Genomic DNA, 14,296 nt, shown 5'->3' on the forward strand with positions numbered 1-14,296 from the left:
GATGTCGATTACTACATCTTGTGGGCCTGGAGGGGTGGGTGGAAATACTACAGTAGATCTATGCATTTGATTAAAACATGCATCCCAATTGGAGAAACATTAAAATGTGGGGAATGTGCATTCAAAATGAAGAAATAGGGTATTTAGAATCGAGGCTGTTGTGGGAAATCAAGGCTGGGCGGCTGCTCCCAGACTCCTCGCTCACCATAGCCCCTTCCATGCAGGAAGGTAGATTAAATATCATTGGATTCAATAAATGGTTTATTCGGGATCCTAGTGCGCAGAAAGCAGGGCTTGTGTGTCTTGCAGATTCACAGCTCTCATGTTCCTCTTAACCCCTCCCTGGCGGACAGAGCTTTAGCAGTCACTGCGCTCCACACATGGCCATGGAATTGGAGCACGAGATCAAACATGTTGCCTGGCCCTGGTGTGTGGGTTCCTGGGAACAAATAAGTCAAATGGCGAGGAAGTCCCGGGGCGATCCCTGCTTTAACACAGACCTAACTGCCGCAGATGGGGCCAGCAAAGGGAGGCACAGTCCACCTGTGAGAAGGCTTCCAGGAAGAGGTGTTGTGTGAGAGGGGCCCCGAAGGCTGAGTAGAATTTCCTCATCCAAGACAAAGGGAGGAGGGCAGTGCAGGCCAAGGGGACAGCAGCAGGGACAATGCTTGGAGGTGGGAATGGGAAGCTGTCTCCCCGTCTCATCCATCTTTGTCCAGCATTCATTCAGCCAGCCCAGGCTCTGTTTCAGGTGCTGGGAGCACAGAAGTGAACAAAACAGAACCATTGCCCACAAGGGGCTTCTATTTTAACAATTATTATTATTGTTTTTGGAGATGAGTCTTGCTCTGTTGCCTAGGCAGGAGTGTAGTGGCGTGATCTTGGCTCACTAAAACCTCCACGTCCCAGGTTCAAGTGATTCTCGTGCCTCAGCCTTCTGAGTAGCTGGGATGACAGGAGTGTGCCACCACACCTGGCTAATTTTTATATTTTTGGTAGAGACGGGGTTTTGCCATGTTGGCCAGGCTGGTCTTGAACTCCTGACCTCAGGTGATCCACCCGCCGCGGCCTCCCAAAGTGCTGGGATTATAGGCGTGAGCCACCACACCCGGCCTATTCTGACAATTATACATGAACAAATAAATATATAGTCTAATGTCTGGTCAGTAAGTGCTGTGATGAAAAATAAAGCTGTTAAGGGGACAATGAGTGACCGGGGTCAGGAGAGACCTCTCACCGGCCTGTGAGCACAGTTCTGTATGGAGAGGGGTTGCGTCCAGCAGGGCTCTGGGTGAGCTGGATGGTCAAAGATGCAGTGGGAGGGAAATGGAGGCAGAGCCTGGTGATTGTCAGGTGGACTTTGGTATATGGGGTTTTGTGCAGAGGAGGAACCTGATATGGCCTAGATTCAAAAGTGTCATTTCAGAGAAAAGACTCTACCAAGACAGCCACAGGAATGGGGAGGCAGCTGTCAGGGTGGTCCCACTGAGAGCTGATGCGGCCTAGGCCGGGGTGAAGTCATGGAGAAGGTGGAGAAAGTTCCACCTGGAATGACAGACACTGCCTATGGGCTCAGGTGGAGGCGGAAAGATAAGTCAGAGGCACAGCCAAAGCTTGGTGCTCCAGGGACTGTGAGGAGGGCAGAGTCCCTGCTGGGTCACCTGGGGCCTCAGCCTCAGTTTCCTTATCTGAAAACAAACAGGGGGACTTGATGACCTCTTAGGCTGCTGCTGCTACTGCTGCTGGTGCTTCTTCCTTCTTCTTCCTCCTCCTCCTCCTCCCCTTCCTCCTCCTTTTTCTCCTCCTCCTTTTTTCCTCCTCCTCCTCCTCTTCTTTCTCCTCCTCCTTCTTTTTTCCTCCTCCTCCTCCTCCTCTTCCTCCTCCTCCTCCTCCGTCTCCATCTTTGTCTTCGTCTTCTTATCCTTCTTTCTCCTTCTTGCACAGGGTCTCACTCTATTGCCCGGGCTGGAGTGCAGCGGTGCAATCAAAGCTCACTGCAGCCTTGAACTAGTGGACCCAAGCGATTCTCCCACTTCAGCCTCTCGAGTGTCTGGGACTACAGGCGCGTGCCACCATGCCTGGCTAATTTTTCTATTTTTAAATAGAGACAGGGTCTCACTTCGTTGCCAAGGGTGATTTCAAACTCCTGGGCTCAAGGGATCCTCCCGCCTCGGCCTCCCAAAGTGCTGGGATTATAGGCGTGAGCCACTATGCCAGGCCTAGGTTTCCTTCTGCTCTGAGCTTTGTGGCAGTCTCTGGGAAGGGGGTTCCCAGGCCAGGGCTCTCCGGACCTGCACTCCTACGCCCCACCCCCTTTCCCACCCCTGTCAAAAGAGGACCTCTTGGGCGGGGCAGTCCAGGGAGGCCTGGGGCTGCCATTGGTTGTTTGGTGACCCCATTCCTTTTGCATGCTTGGGCTGCAGCTCACACCCCCGACAACTCCTTCATGGGCTTCGTGTCCGAGGAGCTCAACGAGACGGAGAAGCAGCTCATCAAAGGCGGCAAGGCCAGCAACATGGCCGTGGTGTACGGCAAGGAGGCGAGCATCTGGAAGGTAAGCGCGGCCCCTGTGCGCGCGCAGGAAGCAGCAGCCTGCCCGGCACAGGCCCCCGCCTCGGTCCCGCATCTCCTCCTTCCAGGATGCGGCGCCCACCTCCCGCCCAAGCCCTGCATGCTGGAAATGTCTCCCATGAACAGTTCGGGACAAAAAGTTCCTAACTGCTATTTAAAGACACCCAGTCTGGAAGCTGACAGCTTGTCCCCCGGACTCTCGTAATAAATGATTCCTTAATTGAGGACTGTGACTAAATCTTCCACCCTCCCAAGGAACAGATCAATAGACAATGTAAGCCCAGCAAGGGCGTCGTCAGTGGGTGGGGGGTGGTCAGGCTAGACTTGGGGGTTCTGTGGGATGAAAGGCAGAGAAAAACAAGAGAGGCTTAGAGATTAGAACCTCATCTTTAGGGTTGGGGGTCCCCAGAGAGGAGCTGCCTGCATGGGGTGTTGTCTGCGAATCACGACTAACCTGCTGTCTCTCTCTCTGTTCCCTGCGCTCCCCCTGGCCACGAGGCAGCTCCAGGTATGGAAACCGCTTGCCGCCTGCCCCTTCTGCCCTCTGCTCCCTTCCCCTCTCCAGCAGCCCCTCCAGGGGTCTCTCCTCGTGATGTTCCCCTGACTCAGGCTCTCTGGGGCTTGTGGTTCCTGTGGATGGACCAAGGTGGGGAGGAGGGTGATGGGGACAGCAAGGTCCTGGGAGCCATCTTTCCTGGCTCCTCTGTGACAGGGAGGCAGGTCCCTGGAGGTCAAGGTCCTGCTTGGCATGGCCACAGGGCAGCTCCTGGGAGTGAGAGGGACCAGCGTTCGATGGGTTATTGCATCAGGCAGGTGGCATGAGGTCAAGGTTAATAATGAAGATACAAGTCAGGGGAAGCCCCTGCACCCTACATCAGGCCTGTTACATGATCGTTGGATTTAATCACTCTCACAGCTGTGTTAGATCCAGCTGTCCCAGGAAAACCCCCAAATAATCATGATTTAAACAAGATGGAAGTATATTTTCTTTCCTGCTTGCAAATTCCAGAGGTCGGGAGGGCTGGTGTGGCGTTCCCGGGGGTCTTGTTACCTTGACCCACCGTGTTGAGTTTCCACCCTGGCCTTGTCTCATGGTTCAAGATGACTATAGGCATTCGAGTCATTACATCTGCATCCCAGTCAGCAAGGAGAAGGAAGGAGCAGAGGGGACACCACGTTTCCCGCACTGCTCATCAGCTCCATCTTGGCCACAGGGCCATGCCCACTTCCAGGGGACGCTGGGTGACTTTATTTCCAGGGAGCTCAGCTCAATGTGCCCAGCCCAGTTCTGGGTTCTATGACTGAGGAAGGAGGAGAGAAGGAGGACTCGGAGGGGGGATCTCACCATCTGGGTGGCATCCACCCAAGAGGCTACTGTTCACTGAGAGCTTGCTATGTGCCAGGCATTGTGCTGAGGGTTCATGTGCATCTCTTATTCCACCTTCACACCATGAGGTAGGTACTGCGTGTGATCCTGCACACTCCACAAATGAGGACACCAGGGCACAGTGGGTTAGAAGGTGACCCATAGCTAGTAAGCGCCGAGCTGATGTTCCAGCCTACATCAATCTAAGTCCAGAGCCAGGGGTGCTTGGCCCTGACTGCACAGTCTGTTCAGCATTATGAAGCCTTGGAGAATGGCAGAGAGAAGGCTTGGAAGCAGGAATCAAGGTCCAAGACCTCTGCTGAGATGTCAGAGGTCACTGTGGGGTGTGGAGGGGGGCGCTGGGAGGGGAGGCTCCCCATGCTGATTGCCACAGCTGCAGGGAGGGAAGGCCGGGAAGCTGTGGGTACTGGGCGCTGGAGAAGAGGGCAGAGTCGGAGGGTTGTGGAACACATGGGATCTACCTTTATCAGAAAATGCTATTAAACTGGCCCAAGAGAATGAGAGGTTATGAAGTCTGGAAAGAGAAAGGTTTTATCTCTAGCGCTGGAACTTCTGTGATAGCCTGAGGCAATCCTGTTCAGCTAGAGACCTCAAAGAAGCCGCTTCCAAAAAAAGACATCCTTGCTCTGGCATTTGTAACCAAAGGAAGTCAGAGGTGGCTGGATGAAGAGAAAAATGAAAGCAGCATCCTGGGAGAGATGCCTTCCAGAGTTCAGGGGACCAGGTGGCCGAGAAGCAGAGGAGGAAGGAGGGGAGATGGAAGGTCATTTATCATCCTTATGGGGAGCAGGAGCTGGGGACCCAGGGCAAGGTGTTGGGTGATTTTTGTGCTAAGCGGGTCTGTCTTATTCTGCATTCCCCAGAAAGTGGAGCCTGAGGCTAAGGCTTAGGTGCTATTTTAGTAGAGTGTAGTCCCAGGAGGCGAGGGTGAGGGACCGAGGGAATGAAGCAGGAAGGAGGGAAAGGCAGCTGGTTCAGGCCCAGGGCAAACCCACCCTCATCCCTGAAGGAAACATTCCAGGCCCTCAGAGAGTCATCTGGGTGAGCTTGGGTGGAACTTTTCAATCCGTAGGTGGCAACCCATGAATAAATTGCAAAACCAACTCAGGGAGTCTTGACTAGCCTTTTTGGTTCGTGTACAATTTTTTGTAGAAACATATGCTTTCATTTCTCCTGGGTAAATGCCTAAGAATATAATGGCTGGTTAATACTGTAGAAGTGTGTTTAACTTTTTTTAAAAAGGTGGTCATGCCATGTTATAGTCCTACCAGCAATGTAGGAGGCTTTCAATTATTTAACAAATTCATCAATGCTTGAGATGGTCAGTGTTGTAAATTTCAGCCATTTTAACAGGCATGGAATGGTGTCTTCTTGTTGTTTAAATTGGCATTTTTCCTAATGACTAATGATGAAGATATTTTTGTGTGTTTATTAGTCTTCCATATATCTTTTTTGTTTTTTGGTTTTTTTTTTTTTTTGGTAATGTGTCTTTTTAAAAAGTTTTACTCATTGAAAATATTAGGTTGTTTGTATTAGGTTGTTTATTTTCTTACTATGGAGTTGTTAGAGTTCTTTGTATATTCTGGATCCAAGTCTTATATCAAATATGTGCTTTATAAATATTTTCTTCCCATCTGTGGCTTGTCTCTCTCTCTCTTTTTAAACATATATATGTGTGTGTGTGTGTGTGTGTGTGTGTGTGTGTGTGTGTGTGTGTGTGTGTGTGTAGATAGAGATAGAGATAGACAGGGTCTCGCTATGTTGCCCATTCTGGTCACAAACTCCTGGGCTCAAGCGATCCTCCTGCCTCAGCCTCTGAAAGTCCTGGCATTACAGGCATGAGCCACTGTGCCTGGCCTTGTCTTTCTCTTAACAGTGTCTTTTGGCCGGGTGTGGTGGCTCACACCTGTAATCCCAGCACTTTGGGAGGCTGAGGCGGGTGGATCACGAGGTCAGGAGATTGAGACCAGCCTCACTAACAAGGTGAAACCCCATCTCTACTAAAAATAGGAAAAATTAGCCCGGCGTGGTGGCGCATGCCTGTAATCCCAGCTACTCAGGAGACTCAGGCAGGAGAACTGCTTGAACCCAGGAAGTGGAGGATACAGTGAGCCGAGATGGTACCACTGCGCTCCAGCCTGGGCGACAGAGGGAGACTCCGTCTCAAAAACAAACAAAAAACAATGTCTTTCAAAGAGCAAAAGTTCTTGATTTTAATGAAGTCCAGTGTTTTCTTTTATGGATTGTGCTTTTGGTGTTGTATTTAAGAAATCTTTGTCGAACACAAGATTACAAAGATTTTTTCCTATTTTTTTGTATAAGTTTTGTAGTTTTCGGTTTTGCATTTAAGTCTGTGATCCATTTTGCATGAACTTTTACATATAAGTATAAAGTTCTTTCAGTTTTTTGCATATAGATATTATGTTTCATGACCATTTATTGATAAAACCATCCTTCCTCCACTAAAATGTTTTGTACCTTTGTTGAAAATCAATTGACCATACTGTGTGTGGGTCTATTTCTGGAGTCTCTATTCTGTTCCATTGATCTATTTGTCTATCTTGATACCGATACCACACTATCTGGATTACTGTGGCTTTATAAGTCTTGACATCAGTAATATAAGCCTGCTAACTGTGTTCTTTCTCAAAGTTGTTTTGTCTGTTGTAGGTCTTTTGTGTTTCCAAATGAGTTTTAGAATCAGCTTGTCAATTTCTACAAAATAAGTACTGGAGGTTTGATTGGGATTTCAATGGTTATTTTTTTTTTTTTTTGAGTTCTGGAAAATGAATATGAAGAATTATAGAGATAATTTAAGATCAGGGATGACTCTATTTTATTCCAGAGAGAATTTACTTTTACTCTTGGCTTGTAGCTGGAGGCCCTAGCAATCTCGGATCACTGTAATCAATATAGTGATTGAGACAAAATGGATTCAGCCCCTGTAAGGACTGGTCTAGCTGTGTTTCATCCTTTTTTCTAGGGTGTAATTCCCCTGAGTTCAAATTCCAAATATGGAGCTTCCATCAGAGGTCCCCCTCCTTCGATGAAAGAAGGGATGGACAGATAAGATGGATGGATGAGAGGATGGATGGGTAGATGGATGAGTGGATGGGTGGATGGGTGAGTGGAGGGATGTGTGAGAGGGATGGATGGATGAATGGGTGGGTGGATGAGTAGATGGGTGAGAGGGATGGATGGGTGAATGGATGGATGGGTGGGTGGACGCATAGAGTGATGGGCGGATGGACAAATGGATGGATGGATGGATGGTGGTTGGGTAGATGGATGGATAGAATGGATGGGATGGGTGAGAGAGAGAGATGGATGAATGGACTACAGAGAGCTCTACAGCTCCTCAGAGGAGCTTAGAGGTCATTAGGGGTTCAGTGGAGGCCAAGTGGCACCATGTGAATCCATTTAAATGTTGGTCCCCATAGGGTTCCTTTGGAAAGAAAACAGTTTCATGGCTAAAAGTAATCCTGAAACCTCTGCTCTAGTCCAGTCTCTGCAACTCATAGATTTTGAGGGCCAGACAGGGGAGGGGCCTTTCCCAGTGTCCCACAGCCAGTTAATGGCCAACCTGAGACTGGGTCCACATCTTCTGACTTCCAGACCAAGGGGATTTCCTCCACTGACTTTGCCTTCTGTGGTTTACATGAGGTTCCCATCTCCTCCTCTTCTTTTTCCAGGGGAAAGAGAAGTTCCTGGGCATCCTGAACAAATACATGGAAATCCATGGCACTGTGTACTATGAGAGCCAGCGGCCCCCTGAGGTGCCAGCCTTTGTGAAGAACCACGGCCTCTTACCACAACCTGAGTTTCAGCAGCTGCTGCGCAAGGCCAAAGTGAGCTCCCATCCCTTACACCATTCTCACACGTGCCGGCTGCAGACACTGAGGTCACTATCCATGCCTGCCAGGCCTGCCACCATCACTTAGGCCCCTTCCACATGTGGACATAACCCAGCATCCTCGACTGTCCTGAGCCCCACATCTGGCCAGAGCCCAGGGGCAGAGATATGTGTGCCCACCAGGCAGGAGAGGCCCTATAGAGAAAGGGACCTGAGCAGGGCCAGAGCAGCAGAGCCGTGGCTCAGTGATGGGGAAGTAGAGTTGCGCTGCCCATCCGCCCCTTTGCAGTACCAGTCCAGCCAAATGGACTCCTGGGTCAGGCCTAGCTTTTGGAGACACTGAGCTGGGGTGGTTGGGTGGGTGGAGAGAGGGGTCCTGGCTAGAGTGCCATTGAGCCACGAGTCCTGAGTGACTGCTTCTGGGGTCCCTGAGCTGTACTCCTGGAGCAGCAATTGACACAGTGGGCAAAACCCTGACTGGACCCTGGAGTATCAGCTGAGGCTGGAGAGTCTTCAGCCAGCTTCTAGGTACCCCCACCCTCTTTTTTATGAGACAGGGTCTTGCTCTGTTGCCCACGCTGGAGTGCAGTGGTGCAATCAGGCCTCACTGCAACCTTATACTCCTAGGCTCACACGGTCCCCTCACATCCGCCTCCTGAGTAGCTGGGACTATTGGCATACACCACCACACCTGGCTAATTTTTAAATTTTTTGTAGAGATGGTGTCTTCCTACGTTACCCAGGCTGGTGTCAAACTCCTGGGCTCAAGCGATCCTACCACCTTGGCTTCTTAAAGTGTTGGGATTACAGACATGAGCCACTGCACCTGACCCCAGGCCCTCTCTTGATCTCACCATAGCTTCTTTCCCAAGGCATCTTGGATGTGTGTGTGTGTGTGTGTGTGTGTGTGTGTGTGTGTGTGTGTTGGGGCCAGTGGAGATGCTTGTGTGCAGTGAATAACCTGAACAACCTCACAGAACAGCCTTGGATTCAGAATCATTTATTAAGTGCCTTCCAGGCCAGCCCTGTGCACTCCTAGCATAGGTTACTTAAAAAATAATAAGGCTGGGCGCGGTGGCTCAAGCCTGTAATCCCAGCACTTTGGGAGGCCGAGACGGGTGGATCACGAGGTCAGGAGATCGAGACCATCCTGGCCAATATGGTGAAACCCTATCTCTACTAAAAAATACAAAAAACTAGCCGGCGAGGTGGCGGGCGCCTGTAGTCCCAGCTACTCGGGAGGCTGAGCCAGGAGAATGGCGTGAACCTGGGAGGCAGAGCTTGCAGTGAGCTGAGATCTGGCCACTGCACTCCAGCCTGGGCGACAGAGCGAGACTCCGTCTCAAAAAAAAAAAAAAATAATAATAATAATAATAATAATTTTGGCTAGGCACGGTGGTTCATGCCTGTAATCCCAGCACTTTGGGAGGCCGAGGTGGGCGGATCATGAGGTTAAGAGATCGAGACTGTTCTGGCCAACATGGTGAAACCCTGTCTCTACTAAAATCCAGGAAAAAAAAAAAAAAAAAAAGTTAGCTAGGCGTGGTGGCATGTGCCTATAGTCCCAGTTACTCAGGAGGGTGAGGCAGGGGAATTGCTTGAACCCAGGAGGCAGAGGTTACAGTGAACTGAGACCATGCCACCATACTCCAGCTTAGTGACAGGGCAAGACTTCATCTCAAAAAAAAAAAAAAATTCAACTTTTAGTTTAGGTTTCAGGGGTTCATATGCAGGCTTGTTAGCTGGGTATATTGCATAATGCTGAGGTTTGGGATATGAAGGATCTTGTCACCCAGGTAGTGAGCGTAGCCCCAGCGGTTAATTCTTCAGTCTTTACCCCCCTTCCCCCTCCCCACTCCAGGAGTCCCCAGTGTCTATTGCTGCCATCTTTATGCCCATGAGTACCCAATGTTTAGCTCCCACTTATAAGTGAGAATATGCAGTATTTGGTTTCTGTTCCTGCTTTAATTCACTTAGGATATTGGCTTCCTGCTGTATCCATATTGCTGAAAAGGACATGATTTTGTTCTTTTTTAAATGTCTGCATAGTATTTTATGGTGTTTATGTACCGTATTTTCTTTATGCAAGCCACCGTTGATGGGCACCTGCATTGGTTCCATGTCTTTGCTATTGTGAATAGCCTCACACAAGTTAGATGCTGAATAAATGTTTTTGGGGTGAGTGAGTGAGGTTCCTGGAGGTCTCTTGTAGGTGCGGGCCTGCACCTTTCTCGGCTTGAAACCCTTGCTCTTCTCTTCCTCCCTCCAGAATCATAAATCATAGCCTGATAGAGCAAGAAGAGACTATTGATAATAGCTAATTAGACCCCTTATTTTACAGATGGGGAAACTGAGGTCCAGAGAGGGGAAGTGCTTGCCCGTGGCACAAGATGTTTTGGGCTGACTTTTGTGGCCCAGCTGCCTCCTGTGAATATCCTGACGCCTAACCTTGTCCCCGGCATCCTGGGGCTGACCGGGCTATGCAGCGCAGTGCTTCCTGACCACTGTGTGCCTCTTGATTCTGCAGCTCTTCATCGGGTTTGGCTTCCCCTACGAGGGCCCCGCCCCCCTGGAGGCCATCGCCAATGGCTGCATCTTCCTGCAGTCCCGCTTCAGCCCACCCCACAGCTCCCTCAACCACGAGTTCTTCCGAGGCAAGCCCACCTCCAGAGAGGTGAGTGAAAAGCATCCTGGTCCCCAATCAGGAGGGGCCGGGACAGAGACCCCTGCAGGTCCTGGAAGAGGCAGACTGAGATGTGGGGCAAAAGGAGATAGGACACGTGGATGGGGTACCTTCCTTTGTCCCTGCCCCACTGGCAGGCACAGGGGACAGCTGCGATCTCTGTACCCTTGCCAGGTGTTCTCCCAGCATCCCTACGCGGAGAACTTCATCGGCAAGCCCCACGTGTGGACAGTCGACTACAACAACTCAGAGGAGTTTGAAGCAGCCATCAAGGCCATCATGAGAACTCAGGTGAGAGCAGCCACATGCAGTCGAGACCACCACTAGTCCACACTGCTGGTCTTTACTCTGATTAGAAAACGGTGCCCCTCTGGGTGAGTTCAGACTTGCAGGCCTGGGTTGGCAAAGGTGTCCATCCCTCCCCTGGTCAGACACAGCTCTGAGCCCGGGCATGTGGATTGGAGAGTGGAATGGGGCCCCCATTCATCTACTCAGGTGTGATGTGTGGGGAAATGCCTTTGTGCCGTGAGCAACCTGCATAACCTTACGTGGCAGCCCTGGATCTCGAATTGTTTATAGAGCACTTTTGAGGGCCAGGTGCTAAGTGAGTGTTTTCACGATGAATGTGTGGAGATTCTTTAAACTGCTGCAGGTGTGGGTTTGCAGCCTTTACCCAGCACATTTCAAAATATAATGTGCACACAGACCATCTGTTAAATGCGGGGCAACGCTTTGAGTAGCAAGGGGGTAGAACACCCTGGGTCTCCAGCGAATGTGGGTGCTGGTGTGTGTAGGTTCACATGTGTGGGCTGGGTGAGAGTGAGGAGGGGCTTGTGCCTGATGCTCATCTCCACAGTGGGCATGTTTGTGGCTTTTGAGCATGCCTTGTGCTTGGCTGGTTCCTTCATTCTGGGGAGGCTCAGACCTGGTGAACGAGAGAGCGAGCCTCCTCTCACTATGGTCCTCCTGGATCCCCTTCTTGCTATAGCTCAAATAACAGGCTGAGCAAAAATAATCGCTCCAGGCCGGGCACGGTGGCTCATGCCTGTAATCCAGCACTTTGGGAGGCTGAGGCGGGCGGATCACTTGAGGCCAGGAGTTTGAGAGCAGCCTGGCCAACATGGCAGGTTTCTCAAAGTCAGGGGCTGTCTGAGATTGGATTCCTCCAGGAAGTAACATGAAAACAGGAATTTCAACAGTAGCTTATTTGGGAGGCAACCCCAGGAAGCAGGGATGGAGGTGCCAGGTGAGGCAGGGTGGGTATCAGCAGGTGGCACCTGGAGCTCATCACCACGGGGGCCTCTGTGAGATGGGGTAGGTCACATCCCAGAGCTGTCCTGCCCGAGGAGAAGGAGGTTAGGGTAGTATCCTCCTCTTCCCATCCATCTGTGCCTGAGGGTGGCGCCTGGATGCCAGTTCCTGACACTTTTGACCTGCACAGGGATGGGCTCAGCAGGCCAGAGACAGCCCTGAAGTGGATTCACAGGTGACTGAGGGTGGGGCGCTGATGGTCCTGCTGCAGGGAGAGGTTGTGTGACCTTGTAGTGCTGGGTCCTAGCAAAGCACCGGCCTAGACAGAGTGGGGAGGGATAAAAAGCTCCCTTGCTAGCTCTCAACCCAGTGTTGTCCCCTGTCCTGGGCTGGTGGCTTAAGTTCTGGCAAGGCCCTGTAGAGCACAAACAAATAGAGGCCAGGTGCAGGGGCTCACACCTGTAATCACTGCACTTTGGGAGGCTAAAGTGGGCGGATCACTTGAGGCCAGGAGTTTGAGACCAGCCTGGCCAACATAGTGAAACCCCATCTCTACTACAAAACAAAAAATTTAGACAGGCATGGTGGCACACAACTGTGATCCCAACCACTCAGAAGGCTGAGGCAGGAGAATTGCTTGAACCTGGGAGGTACAGGTTACAGTGAGCCAAGATCATGCCACTGCACTCCAGCTTGGGTGACAGAGCAAGGCTCCGTCTCAAAAAATTTTTAAAAAGACCAATAGGAACTTGGCCCCTTGGCCACGCCCTAGGAAGAGGGCCAGGTATTTGACTGGTACCAGTTCATAGGCTTAAATGGGGCTAGAAGTACCAGTCCCAGGAAGGAGGCCTTAGGTAGGGACCTCAGTGCATAGGAAAGAAGATTGAAGGGGGTTAACTGATTAATTTCACTGCTGGAAACTGACCAACCCCAGCCCACTGCATGGGGAAGCTGGCAGCAAGGTGCACAGGTAGGGAAGGGGGCTCCTCCCACCCCACAGTCTCCTCCTGCTCCTTCTCCCCACTTCTCCACCCACCTGCCTCTGCTCTCCTCCCTCTCCCCTCTCCTTGCAAACCAATCCTCCAAGGCTTCTCCTACAGAGGAGCTTGAGCAAGGCTGGGGAGGGGGACTACATAGACTTTTCCAATGTGGGGAGCAGGGTTGGCCCAACCTCCAAGATACATTGTTGAGCTGAATGAGGAAGACACTCCACCCTGTGGATAACTTGCCCCCCGGAGGCCCAGAAAGCAGGGTCGGGGAGGGCTGTGTGCATGAAGGTACTGGGATAGTCGCAGGTATTTCTGGTTGGACACATAAGAAATTGGTAACTGGGGGAAGGACTGAGTGTCTGGGGTGAGAGGAAACTTCCCTTTCATTGCTTTCCTGTTTGATTTTTTTTTATATGAACATCTGGTTAATTTTGTTAATTAATTTAAAAATAACAATTACAAAGGGATTAAGGAAGCAAGGTATTGCAAATCCGACCAGCTGAGACTTGTGCTGGGCCCCAAACCAGCTGAGGCCCCTCTGCCTTCAGGCCCCTCCTTTCTGTGGGCCCCACCCCTTCGCATAACAGTTCACCCCGTCTTAGCTTACAGCAGCTCAAAAACGTTCATGTGCCCAAGAGTCACCCGGGGGAGGGGCTTAAATGCAGATTCTCGAGTCCATCCCGCACCTTCCCATTTAATAGGACCCAGCTTCGCGTGGGAATCTGCATTTTAAACAAGAACTCTGGGTAATTCTAATAATCCCATTTTATTATTTTTTAAAAATATTCTTTTTATATTATTTGAATAGAGGCAGGGTGGGGAGGTCTCACTTTGTTGCCCAGGCCAGTCTCGAACTCCTGGGCACAAGCGATCCGCCCACCTTGGCCTCCAAAAGTGCAGGGATTACAGGCGTGAGCCACCATGCCCAGCCTAATAATTCTATTTTAGAAAACAAGTTTAGGGCCAGTTGGTGGAGGCTGAGAGCAAATGAGGGGCGCCATCAGGGGGAGTGGCTTGTTCAGCAAGTCCTGTGGCCTTTTACAGGGAAAGGGAGGGAGGAGCGGCCAGGATGGGGAGAAAGAGGTGAGAAGAGGAAGTGAGAAGAGGGAGATCTAACACAGCGCAGCCGGCCCCCGGCCTGACAGCCATGGAAAACCAGGGCCCGGCACCCCTTCTGTGTCTCTGCACCTCCCCGGCTTTGCCTGTGGGCATCTGTGTCCAGAGCAAGGCCATTCAAGGTGATGCCAACACCGGCCTCTGCTGCACCCCTCCCTGCTGTCATTCCCGCAGGCCAGCAGTTCTCAGGCAGGACCAGCACCTGTCACTCTGTCAAGACTGATTAGGGTGCACACCTGTAATTAGACCTAATGGGGGTGATTTCTAGGCCAGGCAGGCTGGCTCCTCCGGCAGGAGATTCGTGGCAGGCAGAACGTCATCCCTGGCTGTGAGCGTTCGCTTCACACAGGGACCTTTGAATTACCTTATGACAAGAGCTTCAGACACAGGAGTGAGAGTAACTCAGAGATCTGCTGTCACGGAGAGGGGGAGCGGCATTTGGAGGG

General features: G+C 51.1%; 1 protein-coding gene across 2 annotated transcripts in view; it reads left to right on the forward strand.

Annotated features, from left to right (window-relative positions):
* MGAT5B (alpha-1,6-mannosylglycoprotein 6-beta-N-acetylglucosaminyltransferase B) overlaps window positions 1–14,296 on the forward strand; it is an 82,916-nt gene that overhangs the window by 62,644 nt on the left and 5,976 nt on the right. For both annotated transcript variants that reach the window (XM_010387500.2, XM_010387498.2), the window contains 4 exons: window positions 2,424–2,554; window positions 7,651–7,806; window positions 10,339–10,485; window positions 10,669–10,785. In XM_010387500.2, coding sequence (XP_010385802.2) covers window positions 2,424–2,554; window positions 7,651–7,806; window positions 10,339–10,485; window positions 10,669–10,785 — 551 coding nt within the window. The remainder of the gene's footprint in view (window positions 1–2,423; window positions 2,555–7,650; window positions 7,807–10,338; window positions 10,486–10,668; window positions 10,786–14,296) is intronic.

The sequence above is a fragment of the Rhinopithecus roxellana genome, chromosome 19 (assembly GCF_007565055.1).
Source record: "Rhinopithecus roxellana isolate Shanxi Qingling chromosome 19, ASM756505v1, whole genome shotgun sequence".
In the NCBI taxonomy this organism is placed as follows: Eukaryota; Metazoa; Chordata; class Mammalia; order Primates; family Cercopithecidae; genus Rhinopithecus; species Rhinopithecus roxellana.